General features: G+C 38.1%; 1 protein-coding gene and 1 pseudogene across 1 annotated transcript in view; one reads left to right on the top strand and one right to left on the bottom strand.

The window, feature by feature from the left end:
• Positions 1-1,023: 1,023 nt before the first annotated feature.
• Positions 1,024-3,152, bottom strand: LOC129010729 (MICOS complex subunit MIC26-like; annotated as a pseudogene).
• An 11,744-nt stretch (positions 3,153-14,896) lies between these two features.
• The window catches only part of WIF1 (WNT inhibitory factor 1), a 71,281-nt gene continuing 64,459 nt past the window's right edge, over positions 14,897-21,718 (top strand). Inside the window, exons 1-2 of the mRNA XM_054442091.2 lie at positions 14,897-15,425; positions 15,913-16,052. Coding sequence (XP_054298066.1) covers positions 15,278-15,425; positions 15,913-16,052 — 288 coding nt within the window. The 5' untranslated portion in view covers positions 14,897-15,277. The remainder of the gene's footprint in view (positions 15,426-15,912; positions 16,053-21,718) is intronic.

Below are 21,718 nucleotides of genomic sequence, written 5' to 3'. Positions count from 1 at the left end.
CTCTATTTTTTTTAACAAACTTTTTTCCCTCTACATGCTTCAGTTTGGATAATTTCTAATGCTATGCCTTCAGGTTTATTGATCTTTTCTTCTATAGTATCTAAACTACTCTTAAACCCATTCAATTAATTTTTTCATTTTGGATAATGCATTTTTCAGTATAGAAGTTCCAATTGTATTATTTTTATATGTGTCATCTCTGTCCTCATTATATTCATATTTTCCTTTAAATTTTTTTTACTTTTTTTGAGATGGAGTCTTGCTCTGTCACCCAGGCTGGAGTGCAGTGGTGCAATCTTGGTTCACTACAACCTCCGCCTCCCGGGTTCAAGCGATTCTCCTGTCTCAGCCTCCCAAGTAGCTGGGATTATAGGTGTGCACTGCCATGCCCAGATAATTTTTGTATTTTTAGTAGAGATGGGGTTTCACCATATTGACCAGGCTGGTCTTGAACTCCTGACTTCAGGTGATCCGCCTGCCTCAGCCTCCCAAAGTGCTGGGATTACAGGTGTGAGCCACCATGCCTGGCCTCCTTTAAATTTTTGAGTATATTTTAAATAGGTGTTTGAAAGTCCTTATCTGTGAATTTCATTATTACTGTCATTTCTTGGTCTTTTTCTATTGATTCATTTGTCCTGTACTTTTTCCTGCTTCTTCACATGCCTACAAATAATTTTTTGTATACTGATTTTAGTATACAAATGTTAGGCTTTAAATGTCTGCATTTAAAAATTTCTTTTCTTTTACTTGTATTTTAATTATGTACATGAATAGCAATATGAGAATGAGGAGTTCTAAGGCTTATACATTATCTCTAGGTGAAAGGATTTCAGATTAGTTTGGTTGTAGGACAGCATCACCCAAGATAACAGAGGCCTAGTACAGATTTTCCTGAAGAAGAATGCAAATTTAATACATTCAATACTGATTTCTCTGCCATTTTTCTGTAGAAGCCCTGGTTTATTGTAAGGAGATTCCAATGTTTACCTATAACTGATTAAAATGGGCAAAGCATGGCGTTTTCTACTTATTTATAGGTGAATTCTCATTTCCTGGCTTTTGAAAGTGCTCCTTCCATATATCTTCTATGACTATGTATCTCTGTAAACCCAAATAATATAATCTCTCCCTACTGACCTGGGCAAACACAATAGCTTGTTGTGGATGATAGACAGAGGCAGCTAATGCCATGAAACCGGGTGGAGCTTCTTTATATTTGAACCTCTAGCCAAAAGGAGTCCATCAAGGCCAGCAAAATTATAGCACCAAGTCTTGGGAAAAAACCCAGAGGATACATTTTGGAGATAGTCATAGCTGTCTAACCCCCACTGAACCAAACTTGCATCTTGGGCTTAGTCTGGGAGTATGTTTCCTGACACCAACTTGTATGTGGCTCACGATAACGTTGGAGCTCAGAGATGCTTTCTTCCAACTGGGTTCTTAACTCCTCCACATATTTATATTGGCCCTTGGGAACTGAGTAGAATGAAAACTCAACAGCCTTCATGGGATTTTTGGGAAGTGAGTCCTTTTTTGGAGCTGCATAGACTTTGAAGGTGAGAAAGCTCAGGCTAGCTGGCCCCATGCACCTCTGAATTAACCTTGGACATGTTGCTGGCAGCAGCGGCTCCAGAAGGAAAATTTTTCTTTAAAGTGAATTTTGTTTTGAAGGGAGTTAGTTTACCTGCAGATTATCTTTATTCTTTTGAATCTTTTTAGAAAGCTTTGTTAGGGTGGGTCTAGGGAAGCCTTTACTCTAGAGCTAGTTTAACCCTACCATTAAAGGATTATCCTTCTGGAGTCTCTACCAAGTGCCCCAGGTGTTTAATAAGGTTTTTTTCACTTTGGTTGGTTGGAACTCAAATGTCTCCTAGTTCTGTGGGTGCTCTGGGAATTTTTCAGTTTATAGCTTCCCAGTGGTTCTTTAAAAAGCATTGTGAAGTTTCCCTTTATAAATTTTCAGCCTAGTATTTAGAAACAGATGCAAGAAGACTGCTACACAGACTTCTTGAGCTCTTTTCTTTCCTTCCTTCCTCCCTTCCTTCCTCCCTTTCTCTCTCCCTTCCTTCCCCCCCTTCCTCCTCCCTTCCTTTCTTTCTTCCTTCCTTCTTTCCTTCCTCCCTTCCTCTTACTTCCTTCCACCCTTCCTCTCTTCCTTCCTTCCAGCCTTCCTCTCTTCCTTCCTTCCTGCCTTCCTCCCTTCCTATCTTCCTTCCTTCCTCCCTATCTTCCTTCCTTCCTTTCCTCCTCTTTTCCTTCCTTCCTCCCTCCCTCTCTTCCTTACCTCTCTTCCTCCCATCCTTTCTTACTTCCTTCCTTTATTTTTCTATCTTTTCTTCTTTCTTTCCTTCTTCCCTTCCTTCCTTCTTCCCTTCCTTCCTCCTTTCCTTTCTTTCTTCTCCATTCCTTCCTTTCTCTCTTCTTCTCTTTTTTCTTTCCTTCTTTCTTTTCTTCTTTCCTTCCTATCTTCCTTCCTCCCCTCCTCTTTTCCCTCCTCCTTCCTCCCTCCCTCTCTTCCTTCTTACCTCTCTTCCTCCCATCCTTTCTTACTTCCTTTCTCTTTTCTTGCTTCCTTCCTCCCTTCCTTCCTTTATTTTTCTATCTTTTCTTCTTTTATTCCTTCTTCCCTTCCTTCTTCCCTCCTTCCTTGCTTCCTTCCTTTCTTTCTTCTCCATTCCTTCCTTTCTTTCTCTCTTTCTTTCTTCTTTTTTCTTTCCTTCTCTTTTCTTCCTTCCTTCTTTCCTTCCTTCCTTCCTTTCTTCCTTCCTTCCTTCCACAGCTCTACTAAGTTCTTTGCTCTACAAATTACAGTTGCCTCAGCCTCCCCACTTCTGGTCCCCTCAGATACTCCAATTTTCTAGTTGTTTGCAATACGAGGACAAGTCCAGTACCGGTTATTCCATCATAACTAGCAGGAGAAATTTCAGCTTATATTTATCTTATTGAGTATTCATGGACAGTCTTATTTCATCTATACTTCCACCCCACTCACCCCCCTGCTAGATAAATCATGGAAACTACCAATTTTAAATTGATGGTGGACAGGATGATTGCAAACTCAGTCATGAGTAGCTGAAGTAGGGATACCTCTTGAAGGCTGACCGTGTGCCACAGATACTGCAATGTGCAACATGGGCATGAAGAACTCTCATCCTGCCTTCAAATCCATAATTCAGTTTACAATCCATAAAGGTACATTTTGTTTATTTCTAAAATATTTGAATTCACACTCAATTCTAGTGTCAATTGCTATGAAGCAAATTTGTTAAACCAATATTTATTTGGTTCTTCTTTAAGAAAGCCAAACATACTGAATTTGAATTACAGGTTCTTAGCATAGTTACCAATTAATAGTCATCTAAATGTTATGTTCTTGCTACTTACTCATGTGGCTTAATTGGTTGAATAGCTGTTTGGCAAGCCAGTTTAAAGAGCTATTAATTCATCATTTTGACACCTATTATTTGGATATTATCCAAATTAAGACATTTTATTAGCTAATGTTCCTCTCTTAACTATTTTAATTGCCTGCAATAAGTGAACTAAACATTTCTACATGTTAAAATTTCCCAAAGCAGTTTTAGAAGGCTACAGAATATACCATAAATGGCAAAAAGCATTAAATACCCTAGCCAAAACACTGACCTATTGTAAACACCTGATAAAAACACAAGAGACTTGTATTTTCTGTCAATAGAAGTGACATTACAGTACACTTTTCTTCTAGGAATGTGAATGCTAATGTTATTAAGAAAATCGCTTTTTCTTTTTTTTTTTTTTCTACTTTCTTAGTAAACTCAGGTGGCACTATAATGTGAGTAATGGTATTTTATTTTATTTTACTTTAGAGGGGTAATGCTGGCAATGAATGGAAAAACTTAAGAATTCACAGTATTCTTCCACTTTAGCACAAAACTAGTAAGGCAGTATAGCATAATAAAAAGATCACTAGAATTAAGTAACCTAAGTTTTCATCCTAACTGCCAATACGTTGATGGCTTTGGTTGAAATATAGTTCATTCATTACTATGAATTCAATAAAAAAATACTTTTTTTCTCCACATAGCTGACACTAGTCACAGGAGAATGAAATTGGCCCTGACGGGAATAAGTAGTTCATTCACTAGAGATGTGAACTGTTTCTGGAGGCAGGAATGTCATCATGGGTTTCAAAGGCATAGTTTAGTGGTTTTTAACATGAGACTCAATGCCACCATTTTGGTTGTTTTATTTCTGGATTTTATTTCTGTTTGTCCTCCAGTTTTTAAAATTATTTAAATTTATTTTAAAATTTATATACAGTAAAACTCACTTTTTTATTGGTGTATATATCTATAATGTTTGACAACTGCAAGTAGTCATGTAATTACCACAATAGTCAAGATTCACAGCAGTTAACATTGACCTCCCCCCAAAAAAATTCCTTCATGCTACTCATATGTAATCAAACCCTCCCCCAAACATTTAGTCCCTGATAACCATTGATGTCTTCCCCATTCTGTTGATTTTCTAGGATGTCACATAAATGGAATCACAGAGTATATAGACTTTACAGGATGAGCCAAAGCTGCCTTTTTATAACAGATATTCTGCTCTTATCTATTTATAATCTTCAAATAGAATCCATAAATAATATTATCTATTTTGACAAATATAAATTCAAAAAATCAGTACACCACTGTAACATAAATAAAAGAAGCAAAAAATCAATTAATAAAATAACACATATTCACAATGAAAATGGTTGAACACAAGTGAAGTAATGAAATGCTTACACCTTCTTTGATGAAAAAGTTTTCATTTTAAGGGAAGTAACAAGATCAGAAGCTGTGCCACATTAAAAAAATACAGGAAAATATAAAGAAAAATGGAGGTGTGATGATGTGATTTTTATAAAATATGAACAATTCCTGTTAAGGATCAGAACAAAACCAAGTAGAATTTTACTTTCTTACTTTTCAGAGAATCTTATTATCCACAAGAGTTGTAGTTCTGGAAAATGTAGTGTATATGCCTGTACTCCCAGCTTCTCGGCTGAGGCAGGAGAATTTCTTGAACTTAGGAGGCGGAGGTTGCAGTGAGATGGCACTATCGCACTCCAGCCTGGGCATCGTAGGGAGACTCTGTCTCAAAAAAAAGAAAAAAAAAAAGTGTGTTTTTTAATGCAAAATGCAGTTAGGTTTCTAGGGTTCGGATATGCATGAATAGGTTTTTCATCTACATGAATCTCCACTGAGGCAATCAAAAAATGTGTAGACTTGGGACAATTCCAGTGTGGTCCTATCTCAAGCATAGCAGGACATCTACCATCCCTGGCTTATACCTGTAAGAGCCCAAAGTACTCTCCAGTCTCAACAACCAAAAATTTTCTAAAACGCTTCCTGGTGGGCTACAGTTGAGACCCACTGGCCAAGATGAAGTATCTCTTTTGCCGTCTAGGAATCTCATGCTGGATGATCATCCTGGGTTAATGTTCGCCAATCTTCTGATTACCAGTTGAATTTCTCAGATAAGTTCACACTAGGAAAGGAATATCTTGAAGTGCTACTTTTGTGTTCTAGTCTCTAGAAATTTCTCCTTTCTTGATGATAATAATGTCTCATAAATAAAGCTTTTTTAAAAAAATTCTTTTGTCAAAATTTGTTACAAAAATATTCTCAAGTCTCCTATTTCCAGTGTCAGACAACATTCCTCGTTGAGGTCCCCACAGGACCGAGAGAGCTGTAACCAAAAGACTCATCTCTTAGCAGTGCAAAAGACAGATGAGACCTTATCTAAATTATACAATAAAGTTTAAACCATTTTTCATCTACTAATAATTTACTGTTAATTACTTTTGAAGCTTAATTTTAAAATAAAGCAAATGCCCATATATTGAAGATTTTTAAATATAAGAATTTTCTTTTAAAAATTTATATTCAGGAGGTATATGTGCAGGTTTGTTTCATGGACATATTACATGAGAGCATTTTTTCTAATTCTTTAATATTATAAAGTTTTCCAAAAACATTTTTGTTCATATGTTTTATGCATATCTAATTATTTCATAAATCCTCAGAAGACAAAATTCTTGTTAAAGAGTATACCCCCATCTAAAATATTGATACAAGTTGCCCTCTTGCTCTCTGGATAGATTGCACCAATTCATACTCTCAATAATGAGTGTTATTTTCATCTTCACTTTTAGGAAAGGTAACAAAAGAATATCTCATTGTTTTAATTTGTATTTCTGTGATTACCAGTGAAGTTAAACATCTTTTAAAAAGGTTAAATGACCATAGTTTTTCATTTATTTGAGTGGTGTGTGTATGTGTGAATTACCTGGAGCTTTGCCCATTTTTCTATTGGAATATTCATCTCTTTTTTTAAAAAATTATTTCAGATTTATCTCTTTTTAAAAAATTTGGCAAGTTATATTAGGGATTTTAACCCAACATTTTCCCCTGAGGACATCATGTATCCTTTAATGTTGTTTCTTTAATTTAATTATTTAATGTTGTTTAATTAATCCTTTAACGTTTTTCTGCTGGAATCACTGAGTATATCTATACCTATACCAATACCTGTATTTATATATCTGTATCTATGTAAATAGAGGTATCTATATAGATATGTACTATATCTAGGTAAATAGATATAGATATATAGATATGCACATATACAGAAACCACATAAAAGGCAAAGATAGATGACAGACTATCTTTTATGTGGCTTCTGGCTTTAATATTTTTGTTTAGAAAGATTGCCAAATGCTTACCTAAATTTCTTTCTAGAATGTTTATAGACCATCACATTTTCAATATTTTTTCCCACATAATATACGAACTACATGTTTTCACCCCGCCCCTCAGCTTTTTGCCATTCCTCAGCCTCATCAGACACAGAAAATCTCAGGGAAAGAAGAAATGAGGGTTACTTTGTGGCAGTGGCAGGCATGTTCCTATTGACACCAGAACAACTCTGTCAAAAGGTTGGGTGAAAATGGCGTGCCCACTCCTGTTTCAGGCAAAATGGCCTCATCAAAGCAATATGTCAAAATTGTCTCATTTCATTATTTGAGGCTTATTCTGAATTAAGCCCCTTAATATAGTACTTCTGTTACCCACGGAATTTTTTAGTGCTTCAACTGTCTGTGTTCCAGGATGTCTGTGTCTGTGATAACTTTCTGAATGTAGGAATGGGTAGAAGACTAGAACTTAGATTAGAAAGAAGTCAGTATATTTCAAGTATATTCATATTCCTAGCAGTGGAATTATTGAGTCAAAGGATATATGGATGTTGAATTTTTATGGATATTGAGAAATAGAACATTGTTCTCCAAAAAAGATGAATCAATTTACACTGTCACCAATAATGTATTAGATTATCTGATTCCTATATTCTTGATAATATTTATGTGTATTTACTTTTTAATTTGCTTAATTTTATATTTATCAATATTTTATATTTGGACAATCTGTAAAACAAAACAACATTTCTCTTTCATTATGAATGAAGTAACTTTTTGTCCTTCTGTTTCTGTTAATCATCTATATTTCATCTATATCCTTGTCCATTTTTCTACTGGATGGCATACTTACTAGTTAGTACATACATTTTAGAAATTTAGGAAAATTTCCCTTTGTCATGTTTTTGCAGATATTTTCCCTAGTATTTTGTTTATGGTGGGTTTTGCTACATAGCTATTTAAAACTTTTTTCAGGTCAAATTTATTTATCTTTTTTTTTTTTTTTTTTTTTTTTGAGACATAGTCTTGCTGTGTTGCCCAGGCTGGAGTGCAGGCAAGTGATCATAGCTCACTACAGCCTTAAATTCCTGGGCTCAAGAGATCCTCCCACCTCAGCCTCCCAAGAGCTAGAACTACAGGCCCATGCCACCACACCTGGCCATTTTTAAAACTTTTGTGGAGACGGGGGTCTCGCTATGTTGCCCAGGCTGGTCCCAAACTCCTGAGCTCAAGCAATCCTCCCACTTCAGCCTCCTGAAGTGCTGGGATTACAGGCATGAGCCACTGAACCTGGCCAAATTTATATATCTTTGAAAAATAGTTTTTGTCTTCCTTAGAAAGGCCTTCCCAATTCTAAACTTACAAGTACATTCGCCCATGTTTTCTTCTAGCCCATTCTTGATTTTTTCTAATTTTAATAAATGTTTTATTAAAATATAACATGCATATAGAAAAGTATGTCAATCATAGGTGGACAACTTACTGAATTTTCCCAAAAGAAACATTTTCATGTAGCCAAGATTCAAATAAAGAAACAAAACTACTAGTACCACTCAAGCCTATTTTATGTCCTTTCCAATCATTACCACTCTTCAAAGGTTATCACTATCTTGATTTCTAATATCACAGATTAGTTTCTCATATTTTTGAATTTTTAAAATATGGAATCATATTTAAAGCCAAAGTATGTACATTTTGGCTTTTTTAACTCAACATGATGTTTTCAAGAGTCATTAATGTTGTAATTATTAGGATGGGGCAAAAGTAATTGTGACTTTTTACCATTGCTTTTAATCGCAAAAACTAATACAATTTGTTATTCCTATTGCTACGTAGTATTCCATTTATAAATATGTAACAATTTCTTTATCCATTCCACTGTCAATAGGTATTTGGGTTGTTTCCATTTTGGTGCCATTATAAACAGGGACTTTATAAACATGTCTTTGGATGACTATATATATATATATATACACACATATATATACACACACACATATTTATATATTACTTTGGATGACTATATATACATATATATATATATGTAGACACATATGTCTTTTTTTGTTGGGCTTATACCTAAGAATATAATTGCTGGGTTCAGCTTTAGTACTTCTTTTCAGTTTTCCAAAATGGTTGTACCAATTTACATTCCTACCAGGAGGATATAAGTTTTGTTTGCTTCATATCCTCACTAACCTCATATATTCTTTCTATTTCATTTTAACTGTTCTGATGGGTCTGAAGAGGTTTCTCACTGTAGTTTTAATTCACATTTCTCTGATGGCTAATGAAGTTGCCATTTTTAATGTGTTAATTGGCATTTAGGTACGTTCTTTAACGAAGTGCCTATTCAAGCCTTTGACTGTTTTTCTACTGCACTCTCTTTTCTCTTGTAGATTTGTAGAAATTCTTTATATGATCCGGATAAGAGTCTCATACATCCACATATCTTCTCCCATTCTATGGCTTGTCATTTCACTCTCAATACTGTCTTTTGATAAGAGGTTCTTAATCTTAATATAGTCCAATTTACCATTTTTTCTTCCTGATGAAACACTATTTTTTAAAATTTCTTTAAAACAGGTTTAATTAAATATAGTGGACATCCAATAAACTGCACATGTTTAAAGTGTATATTTTGTTAAACTTTTGGGAGTGATATGTAATATCTATTATCTTTATTGTGGTGATAGATTCATGGTTGAATATCTGTCAGAACATCAATTTTAATAGTTCAATAATACTTCTTCCTATGAAGATATTCTAATTTGCTTTCTCATTCCTCTACTATTGGGCAATGAAATTGTTTTCCCTTTCTTCCCTATCATATAAAAAAAAAACCTTCATTAAATGTCATAAGGATAAAACAGCATGGATGAACAGAAAAGAATAGATATGGTTTTTGGAAGACAAGATATGCTAGGTTGCTTGGCAATGCCATCATGTGAAGAAAAAAGGGCAAGAATGTCACGTAGGATGATGAGGAATACTCCAGCCGTGCTGTGCTTCAGTAATGAGCTGTCATGTGTTGTGATGTGCAGTTCTTAAGTGGTAAAGTGTGCAAGCCGCATAGTGAGAGGTGCTAACCTAGGTGTTGACAGCTGCCTACTTCAGGAGAAACTGACTGAAGCAGGCATAAAACAACCTTTTTCTGTTCTTAAAAATGGTTTTTAATTACAAAAGCATCTGCTCATTTTATTATGAATCAGAAAACATTTGTGCATAAATGGAAAATCATTCCCTATCCGTGTTCCTACTTCCCATAGGTAACCACTAGAAATATTTTGTTATATAAACTTTCAGACGTTATACAAAAGGTAGACAGTTATAGTCTATCTACTATCTAAGCATAGTTATATATAGCTATTATATATAGTAGTATAAGAAAAGAGTTTGTTTTTTAAGCATAATCCTCGCCAACTTGCCCTTTTCATTTACTATCTTGTGTCTCCCTCTCCACAGCAGTGTAGTACAGGGGTATCTGCCCCTTCCTTCTCCAAGACACAGCTTAGGGTGCAGCTGATATGCCCCAGTCTCAGTCCCAATGCCTGCAGTCACCAAGATAGTTCTGGCAACTTGCCTGGGTGAGTGAATGGCTGGACACTGACAAGACCTACCTCTAGAGCAGTGTTTGCCCTGGTTCCCACACAACCGCACTTCCAAGATGAGCACTGGCTTCAGCCCCCTCAGATACCTTCTTCTTCCCTGCCCTCCAGGTCTCCTCCAGGATATGCATGGCAAACTCAGGAGCCTACAGAAGCCTAGGTGGTCAAGTAAAAGAGCAAAGTATGCTGGATGGAAGAGTAGTGCAACTGTAACGACTGGGCACGCTAGTCCTGTTTGAAGGGCAGTCACTACTCACACCATCTGATTCTTTGTAAGAAGGGAATATTGTCAGATCTCTACATTTTCAAGAGAAGCCAGAAATCAAATTTTTAATTAAAAAATCTGCTTTTCAAATGTCAGCAGCTAAGATTTTTAAAACATATTCAAGTCTTGATCTTTAATTTTTAAAATAAGCTTTATATTTTAGAACAGTTTTAGATTTACAGCAAAAATGGCAAAGATAGTACAGAGAGTTTCCATATACCCCCACACCCAATTTTGCCTGTTATTAACATCCTATATTAGAATGGTACATTTGTCACAATTAATGAGCCAATATTGATACAGTGTTATTAGTAGTTGACTTACATTTCCTTAGCTTTACCTAATGTCCTTTTTCTACTCCTGGATGCTGTCCAGGATAGCACATTACATTTGGTAGTCATGTGTCTTTAGGTTCCTCTTGGCTACGAGTTTCTCAGACTTCCCTTTTTTGTTTGATCACTGACAGTTTTGAGGCATACTGATCAGGAATTTTGTAGAATGTCCTTCAGCTGGGTTTTTCTGATATTTTTCTTGGGTTTTTCTGATAGACTGGGGTTATGGGTTTTCAGGAGCAAGGTCACAGAGGTAAGGTACCATTCTCATCACATCATATCAAGGGCACATACTACACATGACTCATCACTGTTGATGATCTCGATCACCTAGTTGAAGTAGTGTTTGTCAGGCTTATTACTTTCCCCACTTTCCACACTACACGCTATAAAAGGAAGTCACCTGCACATCCCACACTTCAGGAGTGGGGAGTTACGCCTCGCCTCTTTGAGAACAGCGTCTCTAAACAAATTATTTGGAATTGTTCTCAGCACAATCTTCCATAACCAGGTCCTACCTACATTTTGGGCTTCATCCCCAGCTGCTCCCTCCCTCTCCCATTCCAGGCTCATCATACTACAGGTCAGCACCTGCAGATCCTGCATGGTGCCATTCTTTCTCATGTCTCTTGCTCTCACTATTGCCACTGTCTATGCATGGGTGTTCCTTATCTTTCCCCCTTGCATGCTCAATTCCCCTTTGACCTTCAAGACTGCTCAAGTACGCTCTACTCTAGAAAGTCTTCCCAGAACCCAGTCTGCCTCGAAGGATTTTCCTCAAGTCCCAAAATACCGTGTGCATTTTCCCACCATGGTGTTCATTCCTCTCTATTGTTTATTCTCAACACACTCCATTGTTAGACTGAGAGTTCTTTGACAGCAGAGCTGTCTTTTTACTTACCTTTCTATCCCCTGTGCTTATATACGGCAAACATCAGACACTGGGTAAATATATTTTGAATGAATGAATGAACAAACAAATGTACAGAATTCTAGATATAAGGTTTCTTCTATGAATTTCCAGTCATTCTGCCTTATCAGCAATCACCACATTCTGCCTTGTATTATGGTTGTTTAGGTGCTTGTCTTACTTATTTTAGTAGCTCTATTGCTCTTTGAAGGCTATGATCATGTTTTATTTGTACTATAATTTCCAGGTCAGTGTCTTACACATAATAAGTGTTTAATAAATCTTTGTTGAATAAGCAAATGAGTTAATGAACAAATAAATGAAGCTGCCTGCACACATAATTGATAAGAGGAGGAAATCGCACAAGGAAAGGAAGCATAATGAACTGGAAAATAAATGGCAGAATTTTCAAACGAAATGAAGTTGACTTGCCTAGCACATTATTTCCAAATTTTTATCATATGCTAGTAAATATTGTCACATTTGTTTAAAGAAATTTAAAAACTTAAATCAATTCTTAATGAAATAGCTACATTAACTGCTCCTTAACAACAGAAAGGAGAGTCAAGCCTGATTCATCTCTTAGAGATAGACCTCCCTACAAAAAGATCCATGCTGCTACTCTTAAAAATCGCCGTTGTATAACACAACATGTGTTCCTTCGTCCCCTTTAATAACCAAACGAGTTTATATCAAAAATTTTTTAAATAGCATTTCTCTTTATCTATCTCTAATAAAATATAATTTTTCTAAGTGTCCTCTGCTGGAGAGAAGTAAACAGAAAACAACCATTCTGGAAGGAAAAAAATGTCCTTATAGCAAGATAGATTACCATTGTTATCAACACCAAATTCAACTGCTGCAGAAGAACCTCACTCAGAGGAAACCGAGTTAGGAGAGAATTTAATTCCTCTTTTTCTTGCACCAAAAAATAAATTTTATGAATATTTCTCAATTAGTATTTGATTAGGAAAACCTGTAGAGGGCGTCCTTGCACCAAGAGCCTTAGAGGTTTGCGCAGAACCAGGAAAAAAATGTTACATTAAAACCACACGCTCCAAGTCAAAGAAAATGCCTATTGTGCTGTGAAATTATTATCTTTACCTGGGTGACATTGGCATTACAACATTAAAGTGTTTTAAAAGTAGCCTAATGTTCATACATTATATACATGAATATTCACAGAAATAAAAAATAACGCAATGTTGGGAAACAGGTAAATATTTTTATTGTAAAGGAAGAATGACTGTGAAGCTTTGGATGCAAATAGACTTAATTATGATTTATTTATCAGTATGAGGTATAAGTTACTAAGATAATGGGCTTTGAAATCAGAGTGTCTGGGATTTGAACCCTTACTCTCATTTACCAGCTGGATATCCACAGTCAACTTACTGGACTTTTTGAGCCCTCTTTCCTCGTCAGTAAAATGAGAATAATAGTAGTACCTACTTAAGAGTTGTGAGGATTAAGTAAGCACTTAAAATAAAAGTACTTTAAAAATTAAGACACTGCAAGTTCAAATCAGTCATAGACTTCTTGTCTAATTCCCTTTTTCCTTTTTTTTTTTTTTCTATTGGTTAGTTGTATAGCTGCAAATATTTCCTCATTGGAAATCTATGTTCTCAGAACCTAACACTGATTTAACTTGATGCCTGCACATGTCCACCTTCTCTTCTGTTGTTTCTGTTTGTTTTTCCCTCTTGAGGCATCTGCTACTCTACAAAGGACTGATTGAAACACCACGCCCAGCCCCAGACATTTGATCCTTGAGGCATTTGTCACAGCATCGGGTACTAAAGAACAAAGACAAGTAAATGAACCTTTTCTGAGTCCGAAGGCTGTCCAAATTTTTTAATTAAAAACAAAACAAAACAAAACCCTTTTGCTTCCGTTTTCTTTGCGCATCCAAGGAATCTGGCATGAGGCAAAAATCAGTTCTTTCTGCTGGGCCAGGTGGATAGGTTATGCTGCAGCCCACTGCCGGCCAAGCATGTTTCTCACAGACGAGGCCAGAGCCTTGCTTTTGCCCCCACGCACCTGTGAATTCGGCAACTTTTAAAAAATTATTTTATTTATTTATTTATATATTTTCTGAGACGGAGTCTCACTCTGTCGCCCAGGCTGGAGTGCAGTGGCACGATCTTGGCTTAATGCAACCTCCGCCTTCTGGTTCAAGCGATTCTCCTGCCTCAGCCTCCCGAGTAGCTGGGACTACAGGCCCCCGCCACCACGCCCAGCTAATTTTTGCATTTTTAGTAGAGACGGGGTTTCACCACGTTGGCCAAGCTGGTCTCGAACTCCCGACCTCAGGTGATCCGCCCGCCTTGGCCTCCCAAAGTGCAGGGATTACAGGAGTGAGCCACCGCGCCCGGCCGAATTCAGCAACTTTTAAAAAATGTCAGCAAACGTGAAGATATCCACGATGTTAGAGGAGCCCTACCCCGGAGGGTCAGGTACAGCTATCATCCAGGGCCCAGGGCACTCTTCCGGGCACTGCCGGGTTATCAGGGAGACAGACGGGCATCCCCAAATGCTGGGTGTCGGGCAAGTACCAGCTGAACGCCCTGCGCCTCGAGCCAAGGCCAGCGCCTGCCATCGGCACCACCGGACAGTCGAGCCTCGAGTTTTAACTGCTTGGGAGCGCGCAAAGTGTCAGCCTATCGCAGAACGGAGCGCATAGGGTTGGCGGAGAGAGGAATCCTACTGGCTGAAAGGGAGACGAAGGGCAATTTGCGCCTTCAGTGAGCGCCGGAGGAGGAACGGGAGTCATCATCCTCATCACCATCACCATCACTATCATCAGCGCTCAGTCAAGCCCAGCGTTGTCTGCTCTCCCCATTTCCCTCCCCCGAAGCCTCCCTTGGCCCGAGAAGGTGGCGAGTGACGTCCCAGGGGTCTCTGAGTGCACTTCTCAGGGTCGCCAGCCCTACATGCCCACTTCGCGTGCGCTCCACTGGGCGCACCGCTCTGTGAACCCGGCCTCGGGGGTCCCGCGCTGCCCCGCCCCCGGGGGGGCCAACAGCGCCCCCAAGTGGCGGCCGCCCGGGCCTCGCGGGCCCCACTCGTCGCTCGCACCTCGCTCGCACCAGCCCTTCCCGCTCTTCTATTCTGGCTCTATTTTCCCTGCTGACTCCTGGCCTCGCCAGCTTTGCCAGTCTTACGTCTCTGCCGCCCTCACTCCCGCCCGCGCCCCATCTTCTTGCGCGGCTTGCGCCCGCTGGTCCCCCCTCCTCCTCCCGCGTCCTGCCTGCCCCCTCCTCCTCCTGCTCTCGCAGGCTCCTTGGCACCCAGGCCGGGAGGCTACGCGCCCAGCCGTCTAAGAGGGAACAGCCCTGGCTGAGGGAGCTGCAGCGCAGCAGAGTATTTGACGGCCCCAGGTTGCGTAGGTGCGGCACGAGGAGATTTCCCCGCAGCGAGGAGGTCCTGAGCAGCATGGCCTGGAGGAGTGCCTTCCCTGCCGCCGCGCTCTGGCTCTGGAGCATCCTCCTGTGCCTGCTGGCACTGCGGGCGGAGGCCGGGCAGCCGCAGGAGGAGAGCCTGTACCTATGGATCGATGCTCACCAGGCAAGAGTACTCATAGGTAAGGCCCCCGCGTCCAGCGCTTTCCCCTGCCTGTGTCCTTCTCTCTCCACTCTTCAAGAAAGAGGGATACCTGCGTTTCGTGTGTTTTAAAACTTAATTTCCATAAAAGAGGGTCCCCCTCTTTTAATTAGATATTTTCCATCTGAAAGCTTATAAACTTCTCTTTTAAGAAACCAAAGCTGATCTAGTGTTCTGATCATGCTGTTGTTAATTTTTATAGCCCTGCGTTTTTAGGTGCACCCAGCATTTGTTTGCGTCGGTTAACTCCATGTCCATCCCTTTTCCCTGAAAGTATGGGTCTGTTGGCATCATTCTCATCATCCACAGAGGAAATTAATCTTAGTAGCGTTGATGGTACTGAAGGCAGATGCCTTGTGAACAGAAATGACCCATACTAATTCTTTGGTTTTCTTTTTGCTTGAAACTTCTGATTTAGATGATTTCAAGTCTACCTGGTTTGATAGTTTTATTATTTTAAAAACCAGGATTTGAAGAAGATATCCTGATTGTTTCAGAGGGGAAAATGGCACCTTTTACACATGATTTCAGAAAAGCGCAACAGAGAATGCCAGCTATTCCTGTCAATATCCATTCCATGAATTTTACCTGGCAAGCTGCAGGGCAGGTAAGTTCTGAGAAAATTACCCTTTAATATTTCCACTGCCTTATGGCAGGTGGAAATAGTACTGTATAGTGTGTAGCCTGGTACATTTTACAGTTATTAAGAGAAATTTCTCATCTGATTGCCAAAGCAAATAAAGAATTAATTTCCATTTATTTCAAGTTGCCATATAAATTAATGATTTTCAAAAGGAAAGAGCAAGCCATGTGCCTAAGCCCATTGTTTTGATAAGACTCAGTGTCCTGAGGCTGCTGGAAATATAAAGACCTCCAATACCAACATCACTGTGTTTCTGTGATCATTGACATTAAAATTTAACATACTTAAAAGATTCTTTTTGCATAGTAGTTTCTAATGACTTGTGGCATTCTTTATACTTTACAACAAATTTTAAAGTCTGTAAGTATTTTTGACATTGTGCACTTTTAAAAAGTCAGTATGTTGAATGTTATTCACCGGAACGTGAATGTTGCATATTTCTAATAGAAGTTAGATCCAAAAGGTGTCATGTAAGAACGTTATAAAATATTGCAGCCTATGTTTTCAAGTTACCATTTTAAATGCTTTCATATGGAAAAGAAAACTGCAATCTATTTTTTATGAAGAAGCGTTCCTTTTATTCCTTAGCACATTAGCATCTTTTATATGTTACCTTTTGTACATTTTTATGGCTTCTAATTTTAGAAAGAAAGAATAAAATGCTTATGTAAATTTAATTTCTTTTGTACAATTGGAGAATTTACTCTAGAGGACAAATGGTAAGTAATACATTCTTTAGCTTATTAGTTGGTAAAATGTGTCTACTATGAAAATCATTGGGCTTATTAATTGGTAAAATGTGTCTACTATGAAAAATCATTATAATTATAATTAAAACCACATTCTGAGGTCTTTTATTCTAAAGTTCCTTAAATGATTATTTTCAAGAAGAATGTGATACAGAAAACACTTTATAAAAAATAACTATTTTGAATTGAGAAACTACTTTGTTTCCCTCTAATTATCTGTTATGGTATAGACATGACCATTTTAGCTGTCTTTTTCCCTTCAAGTCTGTTCTTTTTCTTCTTCTTCTGAAATAGATCAAATCTAGACCCTTCAACACTTCCATTGCTATGTGGTTAATAAAAATTGAGGTTTTGGGTTCACTGAGGTTTATAACAGGAAAGTTATCTATTGTTAATACCCCCATTTTGCAGATAGGTTCATCAAGGTTTCCATTGCTCTACAGGGAGATTATTCCTTTTCTCCCTACAAGTCCCTCTTCATAGATACTTTATAAACAATTAAGTTGGAAATATTGTGAAATCAGTAATAAACCAATGAATGGCCTTTCATTATCTCCTTTTCAGCTGAATCTGTTTACTTGTGGTTGACTGCTCATCAGATGGTCATTAACTAAATGGCCAATTAATTCTATATTTTTGAAAAGACATTTTTTAACCTATACCTTTATGGGTTTATAAGAATCACTAAAAGGCAGCTTGAATTGCACCCCTCAGCTGAAAGGGTTTGGTAACTGGTTAACTGTAGGAGAAGCAGAAAGTGCCAATAGCTCTCTCGTGCGCACTTTCTCTCTTTTCCTCCCTCTCTCCCTCCTCTCTCTCTTTCTCTCTCACTTATGTTTGTCTGTTGAAGAATAGAATTTGAAGCAAAGGCTTAAATTCCATGTTGCCTATCCTATTGCTTAATAGTATAATGCATGTTTGCAAATATTGGCATATTGGTGAGTACAAACTGGACTGACATGTCATACAATCTCAGGAATATGTCCTGCAGGAGATTAGGAAGGAGAGTGGAACTGGCATGAAGAGGAAGTTTGTAATATTTTTTTCTCCTGCTTAAGTGTTGCTCACCTATGTGGATGATCTAATGATGCAGGACAATGTTAGCACCTCAATTAAGCTACCTTTCTCTCTCTACTCATTCGGCTTTGAATAGGTTACCACAACTAACTATATAAAATCTGCTTTCTGGGGAAAGGGTGGTGAGGGGGAAGAATCTACACAATACCAAGCAGCAAGATGCTTTAAAATATTATTTTTTATTTATTTTTAATATTATTTAAGTATGGCTAATTTTGCTCACTAAAGTTATGTGATCCCAGCACCATAATTTTTGAAATGCATGGAAATTCTGAAGATGGGAAAAATGACTTTAATTCCAATTAGTATTTTGAAAGGCATCTGTGGCTAAAGCCAAACCACATCAAAACATTTACATGGAAAATGAAAATTTCATTTCATTATCTGATTATTTCATCCAAATGATGTCAAATATTTAGGCATTTCAACAATACATAAACAAAACACATAGCTCATTAATGAAGTTTTAAATTTTATATTTAAGTGTTTTAGCAACATGTGGACAACATTAAAATAACCTCAGAATTGAAGACCTTATAGAAGCAGTAATGTGTTACTTACTTCCAATAAATTATTAGTCCAGTAATGAAGGGTCCCCAACCTCTGGGCCACAGACCAGTGCTGGTCCATGGCCTGTTGGGAACTGGGCTGCTCAGCAGGAGGTGAGTGGCAGGCAAGTGACTGAAGCTTTGTCTGCATTGACAGATGCTCCCCATCGCTCTCCTTACTGACTAAGCTCTGCCTCCTGTCAGATCGGCAGCAGCATAAGATTCTCATAGGAGTGTGAACCCTATTGTGAATTGCACATGCGAGGGATCTAGGCTGCACACTCCTTATAAGAATCAAATGCCGGATGATCTGTCGCTGTCTCCCATCACCTCCAGATGGGACCGTCTAGTTGCAGGAAAACAAGCTCAGGGCTCCCACTGATTCTACATGATGGTGAGTTGTATGCTTATTTCATTACATATTACAATGTAGTAATAAAAGAAATAAAGTGCATGATAAATATGATGTGCTTGAAGCATCCAGAAATTATTCCTCTACCTCCCGGTCTGTGGAAAAAATGTCTTCCACAAAACCAGTCCCTGGTGCCCAAAAGGTCGGGGACCACTACAGTAACCCAAAGTGTTCTTGGTGCCACTTAAAATGCATCTCATGTTCTACTTCAAACAAATGCAAATAAAAATTACAGTGAGATTCATTTCCCCACATCAACTTGGTCAGATCTTTTAAAAGTGGTTTTAGTATGTGGAGAATAGTGCATTATCATATGCTGCTGATGTGCATGTAAACCATTTTGCAGGGCTGTTAGACTCTGATGGCAAAAGGCAGGATATAGACTTTTTGACTGGACAATTTTACATCCAGAGATTCATGCCAAGGAAATAAGCATGGATATAAATAAAAATTTAGGTCCAAGAGTGTTCCTCATCATGCTGTTTATAAAAATTAAAAAATAGATACAACTTAGGGTCCAGCAATAGTGGCAGAAGAATAAAATGAAGCAGTTGTAAGGATATTCTAGACATCCATTTGGGGCCATGGGAAGAGTCTCATACAAATTAAGTAGTTTATAAAAGTGGTCCCCAACCGTTTTGGCACCAGAGTCTGGTTTCACGGAAGACAATTTTTCTCTTTTTTGAGACAGAGTCTCGCTCTGTCACCCAGGCTGGAGTGTAGTGGGGTGATCGTGGCTCACTGCAACCTCTGCCTCTCAGGTTCAAGCGATTCTCCTGCCTCAGCCTCCTGAGTAGCTGGGATTATAGGCACATGCCACCACGCCCAGCTAATTTTTGTATTTTTAGTAGAGACAGGGTTTCACCATGTTGGCCAGGCTGGTCTTGAACTCCTGACCTTGTGATCCGCCCGCCTCAGCCTCCCAAAGTGCTGGGATTACAGGCATGAGCCACCACACCTGGCGGAAGACAATTTTTCTATGAACTGGGGATGGGGGATGGTTTCAGGATGATTCAAGTGCATCACATTGATAGTGCACTTTATTTCTATTATTATTACATTGTAATATATAATGAAATAATTATACAACTCACCATAATGTGGAATCAGTGGGAGCCCTGAACTTGTTTTCCTGCAACTAGATGGTCCCATCTGAGGGTGATGGGAGACAGTGACAGATGATCAAGCATTAGATTCTCATAAAAGGTGCATAACCTAGATCCCTTACATGTGCAGTTCACAACAGGGTTTACAGTTCTATGGGAACCTAATGCCGCTGCTGATCTAACAGAGGCAGAGCTCAGGCAGTAATGCAAGCGATGGGGAACACTCGCCCACTGCTCACCTCCTGCTGTGTGGCCTGGTTCCTAACAGGCCATGGACCAGTACTGATATGTGGCCCAAGGGTTGGGGACCCCTGGTGTATAATATGGTATATTCTGTTTGATTCCATTACAAAATATGTTGGCAGATATAGAAAAAATCAACATCTGATCTTCCAAGATGTAAACACCAGTTACATCTTCATCTATTATGTTTTGGTTTTTCTACAATGAATTCATTTGTAATTTAAAAAATTATTTTACATCAAATGTGTATAAATGGTGTGTGAGTTTAAAATTGTATGATGTTTTGTATTATAAATACTTTATTATCTGGTATCATTTTTACACTACTTATCACTCAACAAAATGATAACACCAATGATTTTCATGGGTCATTGTAGCTATGGAGACCAAAGAATTTATTAATGCCCATCAGATTCTCGTCAATTTCTTTTGAGGTCCCCCCAAATCTTTCTTGCCTGAAATCATTTTTCCTGAATTCTCCCTCTCCCTGCGATTCCCATTTTTCATGGACAACTTTGCCTCCATTTAACCTTCTGATACTCATTTTCTGACATGCCTCCTCTCAAGGCTTTTGGATGAGAGAAGAATTTCTACTGCAAAAGCTTAGCCTTAATGGATTTTTAGTAATTAAGGGAAAATACTCTTTATTCTTGTATAAAACTTTTCAATAGATGATATTTTTCAATGAGGCATGCTTTATTCTTTTTCTCTAAATTTGAGACAGGCAGAGGCCATGAGCAACAATTTTAGTTTTCTAAATAAGGCACTAATTAAACATTTTATTTGGAAAATAACCCTTTCTAAGCCCAATGGCTTTCAAGTAAAAATTTAATGAGAAGTTTTGTTAGACAAATCAGAATCGAACATTAGGATACCACTGCTGATTTCCATATGAACCAATTTGGTGTAAGGCCAAAAGGTTTTTATTTATGTAGATTATATAAATAGATCTTTACTTACAAAGGTCGCATAGATTTGATCTTGATAACTATAATGTGTTCTATCACCTGCATAAATATGCTAAGGTACTACGAATCTAGTACTTAGTTAATAGAGCATCCCTTTTGATGTTGCTTTTTTTTTTTTTGTAAGCAATGACAAAGGATTTATGCTGAGCCATCTGTACTGGTTTTCCAACCTCCTTGTGACCAAGGGCCTGGATTTCTAAGATGGATGGCAAGGGTTGGGGTGAAATTGGTGTCTATGGAATAGAAATTCTCTGGGTGATAATAATCAACCAATATTAATTTCAAACCCAACACCTGGATTGCTAGGCAAGCTCTAGACATCTGTACCAACAGGTCCAGATCTTAAAGTGAGCTTTTCATCATGTATAGTGTGCAGAATTCTTATAACCACTAAAAGTCAGTGGGGTACCTTCATTTTTCTGAATCTCCACATGTTTAAAAACAAAACTGAAGTGTTGCTGTGGATACAGGAAAAGAACAGGAGAATTTTGTCTGCTGCCCTGGGGATGTGGGAGGTCATGTATATA

This window comes from Pongo pygmaeus, chromosome 10, assembly GCF_028885625.2.
Source record: "Pongo pygmaeus isolate AG05252 chromosome 10, NHGRI_mPonPyg2-v2.0_pri, whole genome shotgun sequence".
NCBI lineage: Eukaryota > Metazoa > Chordata > Mammalia > Primates > Hominidae > Pongo > Pongo pygmaeus.
The sequence above is the reverse complement of the archived record's forward strand: the minus strand, read 5'-3'. Positions and strand labels throughout refer to the sequence as shown.